This window comes from Calidris pugnax, unplaced genomic scaffold, assembly GCF_001431845.1.
Source record: "Calidris pugnax isolate Ruff unplaced genomic scaffold, ASM143184v1 scaffold44, whole genome shotgun sequence".
Lineage (NCBI taxonomy): Eukaryota > Metazoa > Chordata > Aves > Charadriiformes > Scolopacidae > Calidris > Calidris pugnax.
In genome coordinates, this window is record NW_015094506.1 from 15,073,711 (window position 1) to 15,096,141 (window position 22,431).

The 22,431-nt window shown below is 37.2% G+C and overlaps 1 protein-coding gene across 1 annotated transcript in view; it reads right to left on the minus strand.

Moving 5' to 3' along the window:
• TMTC2 (transmembrane and tetratricopeptide repeat containing 2) overlaps positions 1-22,431 on the minus strand; it is a 157,296-nt gene that overhangs the window by 101,062 nt on the left and 33,803 nt on the right. The window contains exon 4 of the mRNA XM_014963310.1: positions 7,938-8,766. Within this exon, the coding sequence (XP_014818796.1) occupies positions 7,938-8,766 (829 nt within the window). The remainder of the gene's footprint in view (positions 1-7,937; positions 8,767-22,431) is intronic.

Consider the following 22,431-nt stretch of genomic DNA (forward strand, 5'->3'; position numbering starts at 1 on the left):
GTTTGTTGAATGATTTTGCAAAGCACCTCAGAGAAGGCAGGGGAAGAAATAACAGTCTGAAGAGTCCATGTCTCAAACCAGAGAAATAGAGTCCATGTCTCAAAATTGTTTATTTCGTTAAATTCTTAATATATGCAAAGCGGAAAAAAAAGTCTAGCTCGTAGTTAATAACAGACTCTCTTCCTATTCCCCTGCTATTTAGGATTCACAGATTACAGATCTTGTTGGACTACAATCATGGAAAAAAAAAAAAAAGAATCCTTGTTTCCAGTTCTCTCTCTGTATAAAGGAAGAATATTGGGCTTTCTGGTATCCTGCTGAAGGAGAAGCAGATATCCCACAGTGTCTTGGGTTTCAAAGGAAATTACAGCACTACTGAAGAACTGAGAGAGAGAACACTGTCACTGGAGAATATATTCAGACTTTGAACTGCTTTACACTGAAAGTGTAAACCACTTTCCTTCAGCTCTCCAACATAGTTAGCATAACCAGACTGTTTTGCTGAGGCTGGGCTGCCTGGGGCTGCTCAAGGGCTCTAAATAACGATGGCTGTTTCCCAAACAACTTACTAATAGCCATTCCTTCTACACTTCTAATCATCCAGGGCAGCACTACCACCCATTCAGAGACATTATTTTCAAAGAGTAGCCTTTCTGTTTAACTTTCAAAGAATTCTCCATGGGTCACTCATTAGTTGAGCTTTCTCTTTTAAAGCTGTTACAAGTGGCAGATCGAAAAAGTATTTCCTATTTATTTCAAGAACTCTGAAGCATCCAGCATAACAGTTATCCTTCAAATTCTGCCATTTTTGCTAAGAACAAAGGCACCAAATTTATCACAATATATCCTACATAATTTATATACAGCAATAACAGACTTATATATCCATATAAATTTATATATTACTTATTATATTTTTAATATATAATTAAAACCCTTGAATTTTTTACTTCTATGAGATCATTTCATTATCAGGTGCAGTTCCCCATGCAGCAGCTGTTGTAAGGGTTATTACTGATGGTTGGAAACATTTTACAACACTGAAAGAAGGTATACTACCTTTACAGTAATTTCTTCTTAAAAACATAGCCAAACTTAACTTTCTGACCAAAGTTGAAAATAATAATGGGAGTCAAGGAAAATACCCATGCAACATTTAGTCAAAAGATTAAGTACCGGAAAGTTCTGGTGAAGGTGTTGGGAAAACTGACGATTAGTTGGTGCTATGTTTCTCTGACAAAACTGACTAAAAAGCATGCCAAGAATCACTGTAATGACTATGCATCCTGATATTTATTTAGCAACTAGCTTAGTAGGCATATTATACCATCATAAATATGGTGAGGTTTTAATACAATAATGAGTCACCAAAATTTAAAAAATGATCCAACGTGTAATGAAAATAGTTAGTACAAGTTCCATTCCAGAGGGGAAAAATAAGATTTAAGTGGCTTGTAAAAGGCTGAAGAAGAGCTCATTAGCAAACCTAAAACAAACTTGTGAATACCTAGTTCAGATGCTATGCTCATGCCACTGATATTTCTTAATAGTGATACTGTGAGAAACTTTTATGCATAATTATTAACAGGCTTTATATTTTTAAAATCTGCTCATTTACGGCAATCTGTGCACTGAAATTACTTTTCTCTTAAGCCTTGCTTTTCAAAAACAGCATTTTCCATTCACTGCAGTGTTACTTGAGTCAGACCTTCACCATTTTTAAAGTTATTTTATTATTATTGAAGTGAAATGAACCAAAGGAGCAAGAAATAATTACCACGCAGAGTGATATTTTGAGCTATTGGGCCAAAGATAAATTGGAGTTTTACTGCCAAATTGCTTATAAAAAAAAGAATATATGCACCAAAACATTGAAATGCAATCCCAAATGCTCAAAGTACGTTTAAATGCCCAATGTGATATTTGTTAAAAAACACACTATGTTTAGGAGGCATACAAAAAGTGTGGTGAACAGCTAGCTGTGTGACAGAAAAACAGCTACCAAAAACAAAACCCTAAAGGTATTACAAGAGGACTCTGCTTCTTGTCAGCAAAATACAACCTCTTAATAATAAGCAAATTCAAAGAATGCCATACTTTGAAATATTTCTTCTCCTTTTTTCTCCAGTCATCACTAGTGACACAAAAATATTAACAATGACGGAAAATACTGGTTTACTGCATCCTTTTGTTTGAGGGAAATATGGCTTCTCTACCTAGTTTACTACAAGGTATTATAACTACTTTTCCTCGTTGCACTATTAGTTGGCATTTTCATTGTCTGCTGAAGAAGCGACCTCTTACTGACAGCTACTGTTGGCAAGAAATCATTTTCTAAGAGTAGATAAGGATAACAGCAGCAAGCTGTCAAATCAGATGGAAACAGCTTCCAGTATTTACTTCTACCCAAGTGCACAGAACTAGAGCACACAAGCTCTACAATGACAGGCATGGAATATTTTTTTTGGGTGCCTTTTTAATGATAACAAATTTATGTAAATGGCGCAAAACTAAGCCATGTGATTATTTTTTTTCCCCTACACTAATGCTTGAAACAGTTTGTATAGCAACTACATTTGCTTGCTGCATTAGTAATTGTAAAAATAAAGGGGAAATTAACAGTACAAACTATTCAGCATAGATAATAAAAAGAAATCTGCTGTTTTAAAAAAAGCTAACCCTAAAGAGTATTTTTTTTACAATTCAGATCAAAAGGCAAGTATTATGCTACATACATGAGATTAAATAAGCTAAATGCTAAATTCAGCTTTAAGAATTCTTTCAATTGTATTTAGCAGATGGTATTAGTCAACTAAACAGTAATTACATAAAATGACATTAAAACTATAAATGAAACAAAAACGCTACTTCTCTTATGACAGCTCAGATGAGCGTACAGCTACTCCATACATTATTGTTCACCTAAGGTACTTCCAAATCTGAACTTCATACTCGTATCTTGACATTCGCATATGCATACAGAAGCAGTCCTTACCAATCCTATGATAAACTAACGATAAGGAGGAAGGAAAGAAAAATAAAAAAGAAAACACGGGGGGAAAAAAAAGGACAAAGGAAAAGGAAACTATCAAAGAAGTTCCAGGGAGTAAAATTAGTCAAGGCTGAATGCTATGCTAAAGATGCCGAGAAAGCAAAGGAAGTTCTTTAAGCCTTTACAGGCACAAATATAGCAGCATGAGGCAGGAAAATCTCACAACCCTGTTGCAAAGGAAAAAAATAAAAGAAAACTAGGACAGGGAAAAGGAACACTGTAGTCCAGAAGAGTATTTGAGTATTAAAATATCTTCTGAAAACATTAAGCAGAATTGAATGATTCACACTCATAAGAACTGGGAGTAGGAGGAAGAGTGGAAAGATAGAAGAAAAGTGGCTCTCTATATTCTTATGGAACAATTTCCATATTATTCTCTGTCAACACCATGTCTTGGTCTTATTGCTGCCCACTGAGAACAGCAGGATAATCGATGTAAGAAGCAAGATGCTAAGAATAGGATTTTTAACTCAAGTAGTTCTGTAAGACCACAGTTGATCTGAATGATCTTGCCAGAAAGAATTTTAATTTTCTTATTTTCTTTTTTTCAGTTTTGTGTCAATCCCCTATCAGGAGCAATTCAACTCCAATTATAGAGAATTTATTATTATTATTTTTCCTGCAGAAATGAGTCAGGAAGGGAATGAATCACATATGCAAGTCCCACTGAACTGCCCAAGATGTGAACTTATGATATTTCACTAACACTAATACATGACAGAACAAAGACAAATATCTGAGCAACATGCAGAACTGCTTCTGAAGCCAAAAGCTCTAATACCAATTTAAACCAGTGCCATGTGTGAGACAGAGCTTAGCAGAGCAGGTACAGAATCACAATAATGTGGTAATACTGCTTTTGGAAGCAGCCTAGTACCCGTTTCTTGTACATTCCATTGTAAAAGAGAAGTCACATATATGAATTTATGAAGACTTGAATGCATGATTAAAACTAAGCACCTACTTGGTGTAGCAGGTCAACTAGTCCCAGGAAGGATCTTCAAAGCTCACTGACAAATGACAGCAAACTAAAATTTCATCCATAAATATGATCAAGCAATTAATACTCCTGAAGCAGTCTAACAGTTTAAGCCTCTCTCTATCTTCTACTTCTTTAATCAGTGTCTATAACAGCACAGCAAATATATCTGAACATCAAAGATCATTATGATGTGGACTGCAAGGTACAAAGTGCCCAGGAGGAAAGAGATTATGCTTTTTGAAGCCAACTTTTGGTACTACAGAGAAAACTAGAGATAACAAGGCATAATGAGAACAATTATTTTGTGTATCATTATAATTTTATATTAAACACAAGGTAATCATCACCACAGAATGACTCTCAGTCTAATTAAAAAAGACGTGACAGCTACCACCCATTTTTACCTTTTTTGTTTGTTTTTACATTTTGGGAGGCTTCCTTTGCTAGAAAAAATGCTCAAATAATGTGAGCTGTTTTATGTCAGTTGGGCTGCTCATTAAGTTGAAGGCAGCACAGAGAAACACTTGTGCCTTTCCCTCCCTAGTGTCAAAAGATGTATACAGCCACTTATAGATCCATAAACTACACTAATCAATCTTGCCTATTTTTCCCTCAATTGCTGATAAACTGTAACGACGCAAGGGTCAGAGAACTTTAAAGATATTTGAAATACTAGTCATAACTGAAACAGCAGATGAACAAGCCCAGTAACAGATGCAGCCGAGGCACCCCAAGTCCTCACTACAACTCCACCAGCTAAGGGCCAGCAGCTGCCCACCACCCAGTGAGGCAGCCAGGAAAGCTGGCACAAAGCGGGGTGGCTCAGAGATGATGCACCACCTCATATTCCCTTGACTCTCTTGTGGTGTATTGCGGTTTTTTGAGAGAGGAGCCTTGCACTGCGCTTTTGAATACTTTTTCCACATTGTTAGTTATTGACAAGAACAGCCTGGAGAAATGTAAATTGCAGAAAGGTTGCGACTGCCTGTGGGGGGGAGAGGCTTTCTCACCTGAGGCAGAAAGCGATTCCTCTGCCTGCAGGGTGCCCGAGAGGGGCCAGAAGAAAGTGCTGATGAGGCACCGACTGCCCATTTCTTCACTGAGGATTGAAGATGGAGAAGCCACTGAACAACTTTGCCTCTAAGTCCCACAGCCTCAGAGGAGATTACATTCTTACACATAGTACAACACAGAGGACCTGATTATAAAGCATCACCATGTGAGATAGCTCCATTTCCAAAGCAGTTCAGCTGCATTAGTAGAGAAATGCACCTGTGCTAATAACTTGCCTCTCAAATGACCTTGTTAGTACAGCAGATCAGCTCAATGTTGTCGCACAGCATCCACAGAGTGGCTTTCATCCTGCTAGGCCAGAATACAGATGGATGTGGAACAAAATACTCGGCTCCTTGCTTTAGCAAAAACGAACAGTCTTCGTGGATTTCTACTTCTTTACCAGTTCTCACACGGGGAAGCTTTTTGCAGGAGGAGTGAGGGAAAGCAGAACCATCACGGAAAGTGATCCTGATGCTCAAAAATGATCTGACATAAGAAAACACTCATGAGGAGAAACGGTTGCGAGTTGAGGAAAACAGAGAAAAAGGGAATGGCAGCCTCTTCTTAACAGCCTAAAAGGAAGGAGAACACTTCTCCACTCTACCGTTTGACTCAGCAGTCCATTGTCTCACTGTCTGAATAGCCTATTTATCACTAGCATTCATAAAACTATAAAAAAAAAAAAGAGGCAAACAAAAATAAATTGTTTTTCCTACGTCAACCTCATTTAATTACTGAAGAGTAGTTTGAATTGTTGATCTTCTAATGCTTTGGCAGGATTGGCAGCCAGTCTAGTCCAGTCAGGCTTGCCTGATTGTATGAGGAATAGAAAATAAAATTAGCATAGTCAAAGCCAGGGATAATCTAGGAAGTATTCACAATAATGAATAGAATTGGGTGACAGGTCGCTTTAGCTGTGAGTTTCAGATACCCAGCCTTGTTACAATGTGTGTGGGCTAGTAAATATTCAGCAGAAGTTTAACAGGATATTTTAAAGAGATTTACAGTCAGCTCAGTCATGTCTATATCATCACACTGACACGCTGTCTTTGCTTTTGCATATCTTACAAGAAACCTGATGTCAGCTTATATGGCAAGAAACCAGACAATCATATATACATAAGTCTGTGCATACTGTGACTTGTGTGATGAAAATAGCTCGCCTTGTCTCCTGAGAGCATAATACTCAGTAGTCTAATTTCCAGACAACACTGCAGCCAATCCTACTATTGAACAAAAACTAGATTATTTTTTTTTTAATCACAAAAACTGGCTCAAAGCAAGCAGACAACTATTAATACAGTCTAGGGTATATGGAGATCTCCACCAAGGACAAAAATGGAACACACATTAACTATTTAATCAAGTGCACACATACTCTTTTCTTTCCAACGAATGCAATGTTTTAATGCAAGCTTTATATTGTGACTAAACTGGTAAGTCTCACAGCACCATATAATCACTCTGGTGTGCTGTCTCACTGTTCAGCTAGTTCTCTTCATTTCTTGCCCTCCTGCTCTAAATTTGAAAACAAGTAAAAGAAATGGGATGTGCTTGTTCATAGTTAACAAAAGGTCACTTACAGCAGCAATAAGTTTAATGATTTTACCTAGGGCAATAAAGCAGGTAAGAAGAGTTTAAAATTCAGACTGACGATTGACAAGATACTATAATGCTGCTTTGCAAAGCATCTTATCTGCCATATCTACTTTTTCACTCCCTGTCAGCTCACAGTAACACCTGCATTTGCCTCTTACTACCACAGCTTTTAGACTACGGCATGATAACTGTCTAAACAAGAAGCACATCTGTCAGCAGATGACTTTGCATCATATAATAGGTTACTGAGCAGAGAACTGGAAAAACTCAAGTGCAATATGTTTAAGTGCTGTCAAATTTTTCTTTACAGAAAGGCAAAGCAATCAAGTCATCCCTTCTCACTTCTGATGAATTGTGAATAACGAAGGTTTAGTCAATGCCTACATTGCACTCACAGGTGGTATTTTGACTGTTCTCATATAAACTTGTTCATGTGCCAAGAGTAGTACAGCCAGGCAGCATGGAGTTCAGTATTGCAGCTGGATCTGCCATATATGCTGAAACCACAGAGCCACAGCTAAACATCGTTACTGATCCCCAAACTAGCCGGTTTACTGCCTGTTTGGATGTGTTTACACAAGCTGTAGTCACATTTCATTAAAGTATAGATACACCCTTGGAGAGAAGTAGCTGGGCAATGTTACGAATAGCTGACATTTATACATTAACATGAAGGCATAAGTATTTGACAATAACTCTTTACAGTACTTGTACGCAGGAGGAACTACAGTCATTTCCTAAGCTGAATAATATGACCTCATTTCCTCATTTTTATTATGTAATATTGACGTTATTTGCATCAGATGAAATAAAAAACCAGCACCTCCCTGATGCTGTCGTTTACTATTTGTCATATTTTCTACTCATGGAGAACAGAACATTTGGTGAACATATGAAAAACCTTCATTAGTGTGATAGATACCAGACTCCAAATGGAAAATTATCGGGGTGGAGTCTATAATACTAATAATGCATCTTTAATTCCAAAACACAGAACTAAGATCAATGAAAAAGAAAGCAGCCTCTTACCTGAGGGTCTCATTTTCTCCATGTTAATGCCAAACCTGTAACACCTAATCAAAACACATTCCTGCTTTTCCTCATTTTTTACTACTGTACATTCTACTGCAACTTAAAAGGTCATTTCCTGAAGTATCCTCTTTAGATATAGTTGATAAAATCACACAATTCAAAGGCAAAGACAGATAGGAATAAATAAAACATCCACCATAAAAAAGCAAAAATTACCTTTAGCAGGGTTTACTTTTATCCCTGACCTATACAGCATCTCCTCATTCTGCCAGTCCCCATTCCTGACAACAGTCTTGAGTCCATAGAAAACAATTAATGCAGCTGTTGAACAAAAAACCAAGTTCTTCAGAAAGCGCTTTTGGGCTTTGACATAAAGGGCCCTGACACCTACTGTAACCAGCAGGCAGAAGCCCATACTAGGAATATACAGCACACGCTCTGCTATTACAAAGCCAACATAGAAAAATAGGTTTGTGGCAGGAACAAAGGGCACTATTAACAAAGACAGAGACAGAATGACAATGTTCTCAGTTGAAGGAAGCTGCAGTTTCTGCGTTTCATGCTTTTTTATACCATTCTCTTCTTTTGATGCAAAGCTTGACTTCACTTCCAGTGTCTTATACTCCATCTCTGAGTGGCAGCTATGCCCATTAGCATTCTGCTTGCCGTTCATTACAGCTCTCCCGTTGCACTCTCTCTCATTGCTGGAGCCCTTCAAGCTGAAGTAGGCAAGGAGGATGAGTCCAGCATAGAAGGCCACAGTGTGTAGATTTCTCCAGTCGCCGACTGCTTTCAGAAGAGGCACGGCATCCATAGACCAGTCAAAGCTGAGGGTATCTGGGCACAGCAACAGCCAGAGGTTCTTGGTTGGCAGGTAAAAGAAGGTCAGAGTACGTGTGAGAAAACTGTCTGAGTCAGCTGCTGGATTGTCAGAATTGGAAAAACTTGGTGGCTTGTTGCCCATCCAGTATAAGCGGATACCCAGCAGTGCAGTCCCCCAGGAAGTCAATAAACAAATGCTGAAGAAGAGGGTCAAATTCTTTCTCTGAAAGAAGAAAATGAAAACAAAAACCAAAAGGCCCATCAGTTAAAAGCAACACCAGGTGTTTAATTCCATAAATTATAAAGAAAAGGAACCTAGAAATAGCTGATACATTTTTTTTTTTCCTGGTAATGCAAACAAGCATTATAGATCTTGGTCTCTGACAACTGATTCACAAAATGTTGGGGTATGATGTTGACCATAGACTAAGAGAATAGACGCTTTCATTTAAGCTGTATCAAGCCTGTACCAGTCAGGCCTTTAAAGATCTTAGGGCTGTCAGTCCTTGCTTAAGATTTAGTTGTCTAACCCTTTGAAAACTCTTTATTTTAGAGGAATTTATGGAACTTTACAATGGTTCCTACATAACATCCCAAATCCTTTCTTTGCTCCTGGCTGTGGCCAAAACACCCATTTGCCTTAACTATTTTTAAAATTTAAAGAATGTTCCAGTTCTGTTTTCCCTAATTAAAGTCCCTCCTAAGGTATTTCACCTGAGAACCAAAAAAAAAAAAAAAACTTTCCAAGAAGGTAAGAGAGGAAAATAGACACTGATTCAATTTTTAGGTCTTCCAGCTCCTACCTATTAAGTACAGTGACCATTTGGAGTCCTCAGATCTGCATGTCATTTTGCATCTTACAGCCAAACAATATATTGGGTTTTTTCTTCAAGCCCATCATATTAAATAAGTGCTCTAAAATCTTTCATATCTTCATATCCATCTAAATAATATTATGTGAAGCATGCAGCTGCCTCCACCTAACCATGTCATCATGCTAGCAACTCAAAGAACCTCCACTTACTTATGGAATAACTCAACATTTGTCAGCTGGAGCTGGGTTCCCTTCCACCACATCCAAAAGCTCTTACAAATTCAAATGTTTGCAGAAACATACCACTTCTGCCTAAATGAGAATCAGGAATCAAGATTTTCTCACCTATTTCTAGGACTGATGAGCTTAAGTTCTGCTCTCAATTACATGGGCTCCCTAAATGAAAGCTGTTTTGGATTACTCTCTCTTTGCAGAAGAATCTGTAAAAGCTAAAATATGTGTATTTTTATATTTCAATTTCTCAGATGTCTTTTGTAAGAGAAGAAAAACTATTTGCCAAATAGCTCCAGATACAGTATAAGCACTTTGATCATCTTTTCCCCCATTATTTGAAGGAATTATTTGTCAATCATTTTTTATTTTATTAAGTCTGGTTTTTCCATCTCACACAACACATTCCTGGGATGGTTATTCAATGTTTCCTCAGTTATTCAGAAGCAGGACCTCACACTGGAATGTTTTATCGTATTTCTTTCTAACAGTTCATTTTTCTCCTTTGTGAGGGGACTCTCCCCCATAATATCAGGAAATACAGACGATCATGTTGCTCCATTCTAGATCAATTATCAATAGCTTTCTACTGTCAGGTAACTGATGTTCCAGTAACCACGATGTGGTCTAGTCACCATTATTTATCTATCTGCATATCTCATGAAGAATGCATTCCTTTTCATATTCCTACTTGAGTTTCTCCTTGTGATGTTTAAAATATTTTATGGAAGTTAGACTAATTTGTTCAATTTTGAAGAATTCAATAGAGACAGTAGAGAGCAAGCAAATTTATAATGAGAATATTTACATACTTGCATCAGAACCTCCTAAAAAATGCTGGCAGTTTTCATACATGAAGCAAAGCCCGAGTCCACATATTTCATTTGCCATATTAAATCCAGTTTGATTTATTAGCTTTTGTATATTTCTACATAGTGGAAAATCAACATTGGTAATAAATCAATCAAAACCCACAACTACACTTTATGATGAATATATTCCCTGGAAAGCCTACTGTAACAACCTACAGCAGCCTACTTGTTTCTAAGCTGGATAATACTTCACAACTCATCTCAGATACTGTTTCATCCCTGCTTGCCAGGACTGTTTAAAGGTTTTTAATGTTATAAAGCTGTGTAAACTGGTTATTACCAAAACTCTCAACTAAGTTTATATTTGGAATAAAAAGATCATGCAGATTTCATGGATTTGCAAGTATGCCCTCATAGTAAAAACGTATGTCCCTGGTTCAACTTGTCCTTTCATTCTTGTCATATTTTGCTACACAAAATTTTTTCTGCCCACACCTCTGGCTCAATTATTTTCAAACTCATTTCCTTCAAATATGCATATGAACTACTCTCAAATGTTAAATGTGACATTTTGGGCTCTTTTTATACACCCTTCTATGGTCTTGTAAGAGGAGGCTGCTTAGAGAGAGAAAGAGAGAGAGGCAGGGAAGTAAAAGACAGGGTTTTTTGTTTATTTCGGTTTTTTTGTTTTAATTAGAAATTTGAAGCAGGTCTTGGCTGGAACACCACGTACCACCTGAAAGATTAAGACATCCCAAATATTAAGCAAGAGAAACTTGATTAACAGATGAGAAGTGAGCTTTCATGGATTGTTTAGACTGCTTTCTTATTTTGTTAATACTTACTTAACAACTGGAAGAAAATCTCTCTTTCCTAAAGATCTAACAATTGTGCTTTTCAATTAAATGCTGAGAAAGTTCACGTTACAAAGTCCTTCAACAAAACCATGCTAGAGCAGATATGCCATTCCTCATGGATAATAGTGAAACCTGCTAAAAACTTTCAGATCTTCTTCACAAATCATAAAACAGTAACAATGAAAGGCTTGCCTCTTGTTCCTAGCCCTAGAATGCAAACAATCTGTACCTTGGAGCTAATCCATCCTCACTGCTGGACTAACTATTTGCAGCCTCTCTTTTAAGATTAAATTTAAGATCTGTGAGGTCCGGATCCTCACACTTCCTGATTCTACAAAGAACAAAACACATCCATACGCAGCATTGTGTTCCATGCTTTAATAAAACTTTTTTTAAAAAAAAACCCAACATTTTGCACCAACATCAAATGAAATATCTTATGTTCGCTCATGGAGCTCAGAGATACCCAAGTAGGTGGTTTTCTGCACTAGCGTATCTATTTGTCATACTGTAAAATAGTTAGAAAAGGAGCTCTGATGGATTCTTTAGCTTAATTAACTGACTACAGAAGTGGAGTGCAAATATCCTCTTGTTGACACAGACACACATGGTTTGCATCCTTCCTCAGAAATATTTCCGACATGGATCTTCTCAAAAGCCAGTAGCGTTACATCTTTTTAAAATCAACTACATGTTAAATACTGCTACCAATAATCTGTGTAACACTGATTTGCCATTGTGAATTTTCACATTTCTGAGGAGATCTTCTGGACTCAGTCTAAAACCAGGAGCAAAACTGTCCCTAGCACTGAAACTTCTGTCATAAAAATCTAAAGTAGGATGGCTTTTTATTGGTTTCAGGTTTTTTTTTGTTTGCTTGTTTGAAAAAAATCACACGTAGATAGTGCTGGCTCAGAAGGGGAATGACAAACTCATTTCCCCTTTTTCCCCTCTCTCAACACTCATGACTTTTGCACAGCTTTTACCTTTCTATACTAATATAGTCAGAGATAATTAGAAAAGCTTAGCTCACATTTTGGCTTTAGTTTCTTCCAGGCTTTGTATACCAAACCAAAGGAAAAAGAAAAAAAAAAAAAAAACAAAAACCAAAACTGGTTACAGCAATTTATTAAAATTAAATAATATAATCAGTTCCCCAATGGCTTTTGCCTGCAAAGAAAGTGCTTTGAAAATGAACTCTGCTCAGACAAGCACTTTCACTAGCAACTCTTCCTCTGAGCCTTCTGACAGCCTGTGCTCCTCTGACTGTACATTTAGTGTAGCCCAGCAGCAGGAAGAGATTCTCTGTAATGCTTGGCAGAAAGAATTTGGATTACTATACTCATGAGTCCTAATCCAGCCCATCTGCCATATGTTTTGACACCCCCATAAATCCTCTAACCTTTCATAAGTAGTCATTTTCATCTGGGGAAAAAATGAGCACTGATTTAGATCAGATTTAACATCTCTCCTGCCTGCTAACAGTCAAGTACCACGACTGCGATTTTAGTGTTTGTGACTGCAGAAACCTTTTTCATCTCCCTACCAAAATCCATCTGCATGACCCACCCACATTGCACGTTTCCCTTGCATTAAATGCTAATTCCTCACTCTGTTAGATTGCTCTTAAATAAGGCACCGCAGCAGATTTCTTGATTGGGCAGCCCCTGCCAAAGCTCACTCATCACCTTAGTGGTGTCCAAAGCATTTTCAAAAGACACCATTCTTTTAACCTCACCTTGTCCATTTCACAAAGAAGCAATAAATAAGACACATGGGCAAGAGAGTCCAGATATCAAAATCACCAGGGTTAACCACACACAAAATGTTATTTTTAGAACTCAGGAAATGCAGAGAAGAAAGTAGTTAAGTCACCAGGCATTACCCACTGGAGTTTCTTTTCCAACTTAGAGCTCCTAGAGTATACGTTGGCTTGAGAGCTGGGGCTTCCCAAAGTAGCAAAGTGCTGCCAAATCACTAGACTGACAGTATCTTGTTTGCACGATAGGTAGAGGCTCCTGGATCACAGCTCAGCCGAGTTTGAGCTGAACTGGAGTTCAAAATATACCCACAACAGGGACGAAGCTATTTGGCACAAACCCTACTGAGTGCTGGGCTGGAAGTGGCCTTTCCCACTCCCTTGCCACCTGCCCCGTTTGTTCCTGCTTGCATGACCCACTAAATGAGGTTCACTCATTTACACAGGTGACACAGCAGCAGCTGGCCTGAAGGCCTGTTTTTCCTCTGAGTTGGATCTCTGTCTATAGTTTATCCAATACTGTGACCAACTGTACATATTAAATGACATTTACTTCCAGTGTTATGAACCCACACAACTCCTCCTCAACAAGGGAGTCAGTGCATTCATAAAACAACTGAAGATTATGTGTACATATTTTTATTGCAATTAGAAAATAGCGCAGGCTAAGTGGTCCTTACTGCTGTTAACTTGCCTTTCTAAAATTTAAATTGAGTTATAAATACAGGCATCTAAAAATGCCCTAAGTCTTCCTCTAAAATATTTTATTATTTAATATGAATCTTTACCTTAAAGTAAACAACAACCAAACCCTCTAACCTCTCAGCTGAGAGACTGCTGACTGCTTAAAGTGACACAAATATTAGATGTGGAAAAAGTAGTTGGCTCTTCTTCAGAGAAGCATCAGGGATTATCACAGATCACAAGAAACAGAGTTTAAAAAACACTGCTAAAAAGGTAAAACACTGTACTGAGACTACAGCACACTCATCAAGGTATGTGAAGTAATCCTTCTACTCTTCTCAATACTAGTAAAACTTAGAAGTGTCTGATTCCAGCACAGAACTTTCAGAAATAAATGGAGGAACTGGAGAGAGGTCAGAGAAGGGGAATGAGACTGATTAGTGATCTAGAAAAACATGTCCCATGAGGAAAAAATGAACATAAGCTGTTTAGAGACGACAGCTGCCTTCTAGCACATAAACAACTGCGACAAATGGGAAAGGAATATTCTGTTATCTATATCCATGTCCAAAAGATAAGAATAATAAGCTTCAGTTCAAGAAAGGAAGATTCAGGTCAGCTTTCAAGAGATGCTTTCCACTGCTTGATATAGGGATGCGCTGGAAAAATTTGCCATAGAGGTTGGCTCTATGGCTTCATGCTGCCTTTAAGAACACACTAAACGTGTAACTTAGGGGAAAGACAGACGTATTGTCAGTCCAGATATAAGGACAGAATAATGCACTGTATGGCCTCTTGAGGTAACTTCTAGGCCTAACTTCCTCTGATTATCATGACAGTATCATCAGCACTTCTACTGAAAAGCAGCACACTTTTCTCTCTTTGTGACCTTTTAAAGTATAACTCATCCATGCTCTGGTCATTTCTACACTAAGTACTAGATCTTCCTGCAAACATTTGCTTTACCTCTCTCCAACTCAGGTAAAACGTTAGTTAATATGATCCTCATGTTTTGTTCCCCTAATCATGAACATTTCTAAAATCTGCCTCTTACAAACTAACACTTCTTTTCTCCCCCGTTGTGCAAATCCATACCATGTTCTCTAATTAAAAAAAACATAACCTCAATCTTATATAATAATGCTTTGCACTCTTCAAGTATCCAGCAATTTTAAGGTGACCTCTGCTCACCTCTGACCATAAGACATTCTCTCATCCTAGAGCACGTCTTAAAAACTGTTACCTATAAATACTTCTGCAAAGTAAAAAAAAAAAATTGCAAGAAAAGATTAATTAAAAACAATTTGGGAGAGTCAATTAATTATTTCTAACCTGGCCACCATAATGTAAAAAGTGCATTTTTTTTCTTGCCACACTTCCTCTTCTGCCCTCCCCATCTTCTCCATAGCATCCTTTTACCCCCAGATATAGATATACATGATTTTGCAAAAATGAAAGTAAAACACATAGAGAGATATTTTATGCTGAGAGCTTTAGCGTAGCATCAAACAATGTAAATATTAGTTTCTGTTTGCTATAATAATAATAATAATTCTTCAAACTTTCTGGTTAGTAGAATAGTGCCACTGATGTCAGCAATTTACACCAGTTAATGGCCACACTTCAAACTCATCAAGTGAGAATGCTAACAGCAATATTGACTCAAAAAGTTGGTACTATAATGTTATAACTTTTAGATAACATACAAGATAGAAAAAAAAAAAAGAAAAAGTAAATAATGCAACTAAGACTGCAAAAAGCTAACAGCATACATAACAAGACAAAAAACATGCTTAAAATTTTAAAAAACTCTAATTATCAATAAGCTAAGAAACCCAATTAGCATACACAAGCACACAATGTAACAGAGGAATTAATATACATTCAAAGGGAACCAAGGGAAAATTCCAGCTGTGTAAAAGAGCACCAGTTCGCCTCTGCAGTGTGGACTACATGGAAGCAGGAGAGTCTCAGAGGTGAGTGGAACGGCCGTGGTGGGTAGCACAACTCAGCACAATGCTTGAGCAACTTGATGAGTAGCCTGCAGAGCCCTGAAGACAAAGAAAGCTTTGCCCAAGTCGTACAGGATTCCAGCTCTACCTGCTGGAATAGCCAGGCTGTCCTCTCAAGTAACAAACACACCTGAAAATGAGGACCCGAGGCTGATGCCCACCATGTAATTTGTGTATCCTACACCGTACTGAGTAAATCTGACCTGACAGTGCGCTTGAACTACTCATCCTGTACCATGTGTTGGCAACTTACTAAAGCCCTGCTCACCTGAAGAGATGGGTATGCATTTTTGCTTCTAAAGGAAGTGTGTGCTGCTCTTCTGTACAACATACAGGCAGGCTTAAGAAAAAAGGAAGCAAAGTATAAAATGGCTCTTAGAGCATATATTGCCATCCTACCTACAAACCTATCGCCAAAAATTATTATGGCACATTTTGCATTCCCTACACTAATAGGATGGCAATAAAGGAAAATTAAAGCCTAAAAGCTGTTTTAATATGCAGTGGGAGAAAAACACAGAATGTAAAGAGACATATATTTTTTAACTGACTAATGTAAATAGAAATTGATTTTATGAGCAAAAATGTCATTTAATCTCAGATTTGGCCTCTGGCAATGACTAAGCAACTTTATCAATCCAGTAAAAGGAAGTCATCAATAACCAATTTCTGTACATGGGATAAACAGCAAGTCGGCTCTAGTTTCGACAGAACAAGCTCTCTAGGTGTAATAGAATCAGCTGGAAGCCTGTCAAGCTACAAACGTCAGTTTCTACTGCAGATAAGTAGCAACTTCTTATGTGGTTGTTTTTTCCCCTTTGCAACTGAAAAATTGAGGTGTTTTGTTTGTATAATTTTTACCTTTAAAATATAGCAACAGAACAAGCAGCAAAGTTATCTTGAAACTACATTCATTGCAAAGAAAATACATTAGAAATTTAAACACTTAATTGCAATTCTAGTAAAGCTTAAACACTTGCAACATTTTCAAAGAGAAACACAGATAATATTGAAATATTGAAAATACTGAACCTGCTTATCAACTCAGAAGATGCTTTGTATGATCAAGAAAGATTGATTTAAGATTATACAAGTAGTCACTTATTTCCTTTGAAAAGAGGAGTATTTAAAGCTGGTTTAGGTGCAGATATTTTTTATTTTCAGACTTTACTGATTCAGTAACATAAGGAAAAAAAATTGTGAAGTGACTCAGAATGCGATTGTGTGAGAAACTGAATACAGGCTATGTTGTGATTAAGAAATTATTTTAAAAAAAAATTCCACCCCATTCTACACCTACTCACCCACAAAATAGATTTATTTATGAGGTGGTACAAGAGGATGGCCAAAAGACACTCACAAGTAGCTCAGCTGTTATGCTTAAAGTCAGTACCCTTACAAGTAGTAATAAATTTCATAGTATCAGCCACTTATACTAGTCATTTATTTCTGATGCAGTGCTTATTATAAATAACAGCTTAAGGACATCTCCTATGGTCTGGATAAAATCTCTATGTAATTTCTACTTATTCTATGCTACAACAGCATCACGTTTCAAACAGTAGGAACCACAAAAAACTGAAGAAATAAAGGCAATGTAGCTACAACTATTAGTCTCAGAAAGCCTTCAAAAAAGTGACTTATGGTGAGAACTACATACCTTTGAGGTTCAAAGTCCCTGCCAAAAGCAGATGAAAGGTAATTCAAAGAATGCTAACAAATTCTAGGTCGCCACCATTGATGAAAAACTTCATTTCCAAGTATATTGACAGGAACTACTCTTATACTCCAAGTCAAAACAAATAGTCTGAAGCATACCTACATGCCTCCTTTGTTATCTAACCTAGTCTTGCCTACCATGTAGCTAACCAGGTGGCTATGAAGAACTGACAATAAACTGGAGATATATGCTTCGGTGTTTGACAAATAACACATTGGAGAGGAAAAAAACCCACAAACTTATACAAGAAATTAAATGAACAACCTTTGTAAGATCTAACCAGTAAGTACTGCGATCTCAGAGAAGCAAGTCTGGGGAAATTAGCATTTTAATAACAATTTCATTTGTTCCTCTTTTTCATTAGATCAAGTTAGTCTCTTATAGAATTGGTTATGCTCAAAGACTAACTTGAAGAAAAGAGCTTGCTATGCGCTATGTTAATTACTGGGGAAGGTTTTTGTATTCATTCCCTACTGAATACACTAAATAGAAATGGGAATGAATACCTAGTAGAAAATGAATAGAGAGGATAAATTAAACTTTCTGCAGCAAATAGCACTGGCTAGCTATATGAGTAATGACTACACAAGGATAGCAGAGTGTTGCAAAGATATGGCAGGAATAGAAATGCACAAATATAAGAATAACTAGCCAATAATAAAAACTGCAAGCACTTCAATAGAAGATTTCCTCAAAAACACATTTGATAAAAATAATAGAATACCTTGAATGGGATGTTCTCTACTCAATTCCCAACATATGATATAGGAAGATAACTTTAAAAAAAAAAATGTTTATTTTTTCTGCCCTTAGTCTAAATACATTATTAAGGGGTATTTAAAAGGATATTTAAGCTCAGCTCTTTTAAAAGCACAAAATGTGTTACTAGGGTATGATCCAGAGATGGAGTTAAAGGTAAAGCAATAACTGACCTCAGTAATGCAAAACCAAATCCTTAATAATCCAAATAAAGAGAGATGAAAAATGGTGAAGCAGAATATGGATGACAAAACTTACTTCATATCATGGGACTGCAATTGACATGGTTACTCATTACTCTCCATTAAGCTAATGTGAAGAAATGAGGCAGTTAGCAATCTCCTGTGAACCAATAACAAGATACTTCTCAACCAAACTATTAGGGGGTGAAGTACTTAAAAGAGGTCAATTACCGGTACTATAAGAGGTATGCTGGAGCCCCTTAACTGATTACATCAAACATACTTGAAAGCCTGAACAGTTATATTGTGTAGCTTAAAATAAGATCTTTAATATTTCCTGCTAAGTGATGATCTGTGGTCAAATCCGTTTAGCTGTAAAACAATCCAGCTTCTCTGAAGGAAATGAAAAATTATATATTCTTTTAGAAGAAACTAAGATTTTTTTTTTGTTAAATACAGTCACTACCATTATCAAAACATTTGTTTTAAATAAGTTTCTCAGCTTATTGGACAAAACAGAGGAGGAAGAAATAAAACTGGTGCAAATGGAAATCATTTTGCCTATATATGCATCCATCTTCACACACAGACAGAGCCTTCCCTATTAACTCCTGATCTGTAGGCCCAATGCACTGCAAACGTGTTTCAGGCGTCGAGGAAGTAAACGCAAGGGTCTTTCCTGAGCATGGCTCTGGTGCAAACAGCCAGCCATTATTAAATTCATTCCAGTCTCATTAACGAGTGAAGTTTGGAAGTGCAGCATTTTGGAGCCATAGAGAGATGATTTATAATGAGACTTCACTCAGTGGGAAGGCTGAAGTACAGCAGTTCTCTCTCCAAGTTATCATAATAGAAAGCTATTTAACGAGTGTGGGATTTCTTCAAGAATTCAAAAAAGACAGGATTTGGAAAAGGATGTGTTACATTATGCCGACACCCACATCACTGAACGTTTCTGCTACAGTAAAACTATCAAAATAAAAATCCTCAAAGTTGTTCCTATTTTGAGCTTTTGGCTTGCTTTTAGTAAGCGCTTTCAAATGTAAAACACAGATTTGTAGAGATTAGCAAACAGACATAATTCCAGACAGAAAAAGTTAGCAAGGTTTAGTGAACTAAACTAGGTTGCCTAAGGTCAGGTACTGCATAGTGCAAACAAGAAAAACATTGTGCCCTGAGGCAAGACAGCGGCTGGCAAAGCAGTAACAGGAGAGCAGAGAGGTAACTTTCCTCGACAAATTCAGCAGAAGCCTCTGGCAGTTACCTGCCTCCTTACCAGCACCCTCCCCTGCAGGGGAGCACTCAGCATGCTGCTGACCCAAATTCAACTGCACACAAACCTGAGTCCTCCCCATAATCCAGTCCATACGATAGCTACATCCAGCCCCCAATAATGTGGGGTGTTTTGGTTTTGATTTTTAATAAATTTCAGTAACCCATATGCCATAATCATCATGCATAAATTTAGCAGTTAAGGGGTCTAGAAATTTGTTAGAAAGCACGTTAGAAATTAATCACCTAGCTTTCAGATCACATTAGTGAGCTTGCTAATAAAGGATGGCAGTGGGAAGGAGAAGACAGTGGAGCATAATATGCCAGACTTCTTAAAATCAAAATGCAGGCACAACTGGACTAACACTCAAATCACATTTATTTTCTAACTAGTAAATTCAGACTGTGGCTTTTTCACAATATGAGAATTTAAACAGGAATGCTACTTCAGGAACTTCTGTTTATTTGTTTTCTTACAGTTTTCGGGGGATCAGTTCCTTGCGCAAAGTGACAGCCCAATGGAGGGAACAGTGCATGGGGGTGGAAAGCTGAAGCAAGCGGCGTGACTTCGTTAAGTCATGACTGCTACCAAAGATGCCTATCAAACCATGACTTCCAAGAATATCACTAGGACAGCTGCACTCTTCACATGCACTGCAGCAAAACACACACACTTCAGCAAACTGAGATTTGTAATGGCAATAGCTACATGAGAACAGTTACAACTATTATACCTTAAGCAGTAACATTTGCTTTTTCTAAGTCTTGAAAAAAACAAAGTACCTCTAAGCATAAAATACATAACTTACATTAAAACACGAAGTCCTTGAGCCATCATGCACAAAGAAGGATCACACAGCCACAAAATTCCCTCCCACCTGGCAGTCTTAACCACCATTCTACACAAGCTGCTTGCTTAGAATGTCAGTACGTAAGTTACTCATAATAAAGGTCGAAACTCCTTAGTCTTGCATAAAGTTATGTGATATATTTCCTTATTCCTTGGAAGTATGCACGTCTTCAGCTCCTTTGTAATCTTCAAATAGGAAGATGAACTTCACTGCTAGTGGTTTTTTGGTCTGTGCTTCAAACCATCTGCCCCACCCACAGATCTACCATCAGCTCATCATTCTCCTGCCAAAAGCGTCTTAAGACTCCCTCTTAAACTGTCTCCATCTCTCCCTCATGGATAAAATAACTATCCTCAAATACCTCCAAAAAGTAGAGATTCTTCCAAAGTTTTGCTACAAGTACTATGATGAAATGCACCTGATACCAGATCAAGATCCTTCTTCTCTCACCAGTTCTGACTCAGATATGCTGAATTACATCAAGCAGATTGCTTAACCACCTTCTGTCTTCACTCTAACCCTTCCCTACTGTCTCTAAATTCAGATGTTACATTTGTAAAAGTAGCAGGAATTTTAATGATGTTTTTTTCTATGACAGACAAGAAGGTTCTGCTCCCTCCTAAGTGTTAATTATACAAATAATTAAGCACTACAGACAGCAGTGACCTCTTTTACTATGAGATCTGGAAATTTTCTTCTAACATGCTTCCACTGCAAACATATTTAACACAAGTAAGAGCTTTCAATGTCTTTATTTTCATCTTTCTTCACCCTTAACTCCTTTTGCTGTTTGCTTCTGCGGCATACTACACTGAAATGCAATGGTGCCTTTGGCAATGGTGGTGCCCACCTTTATGCCTACCATCTTGTCAAATCTAACATGAGCCAACACTGCATCCTATGAAGCCCAAGTACAATATAATCAACCACTTAATTTTCCAGAACTTTGTGTTTTAAATATTCACAGAGACAGATATGGAGCAAGTCCAGCTAAATTGAGGTTGCCTTCTTTACCCGACAATTTCAGCTACTTCTCTACAACAAAGAAATTGATTTGAAAGAAACAGTCAGTTTTGAACCATCATCAGTTACCTTGTTTGCCAGAATCTCACTAAGGAAAAAGACAAAAGACTTATTGTTCCTATATATAAGCGAGGCAAAATACGAAGGGAGAGATAGCATCTTTTATTAGAGCAAGCAGCATAGCTAGAAAAATGTACATAACTGAAAAAAAAAAGTCAAGAAATGGACCCCCTCCCAATGAATTTTGTTACCTTTTTTTACCATCACATTGACAACTATAAAACTTAGAGAAGTTAAAGCAATTTTTGTTACCAAAAAAAGTTTCTTCATCATTGCAGCGTTTCCAGGTAAAGTGTTGAAAGCAGAAATGAGGCTTTTATCACAATACAACTGAAAGACACTTCTTAATACACAGCACTTCTATCAAATTCTTGTCTCACACAAGAATGGCCAAAATAATCCCAGAATTCTTTTTCCTTTAAAATAATGTTGAACAGGGAAAATTCAGACACCTGCTTTTGCTTTAGTGAGAGGAAGAAACGCAGTAAAAAGATATAAATGTGATGGAAATGGAAGGCAATCTCACAAAAAAGAAGTAAGAGAACATAAAAGAGAGAAACAGAGATCAGAAAGCAAGAGAAAAAAGAAGCAACAACACAGACATAAAGGAGAATAGTAATGGGTTAAAATAGGAAGAAATTCAAGTTCTTATCCTTTCCTCTCCCAAAGAGAGAGGTATGAATTTGAAAAAAATGGGAAGGGGAGTAGAAGGTTACACAAAAATCTTCCATAGTAGAGCTATTCCAAATAAATTACAAAGTAAATGAAAGGAGACTGAAAAAAAAAAAAAAAAAAAAAAAAAAAAAAAAAAAAAAAAAAAAAAATTTTTGGGGCTTTAAAAAAAACCCAAAT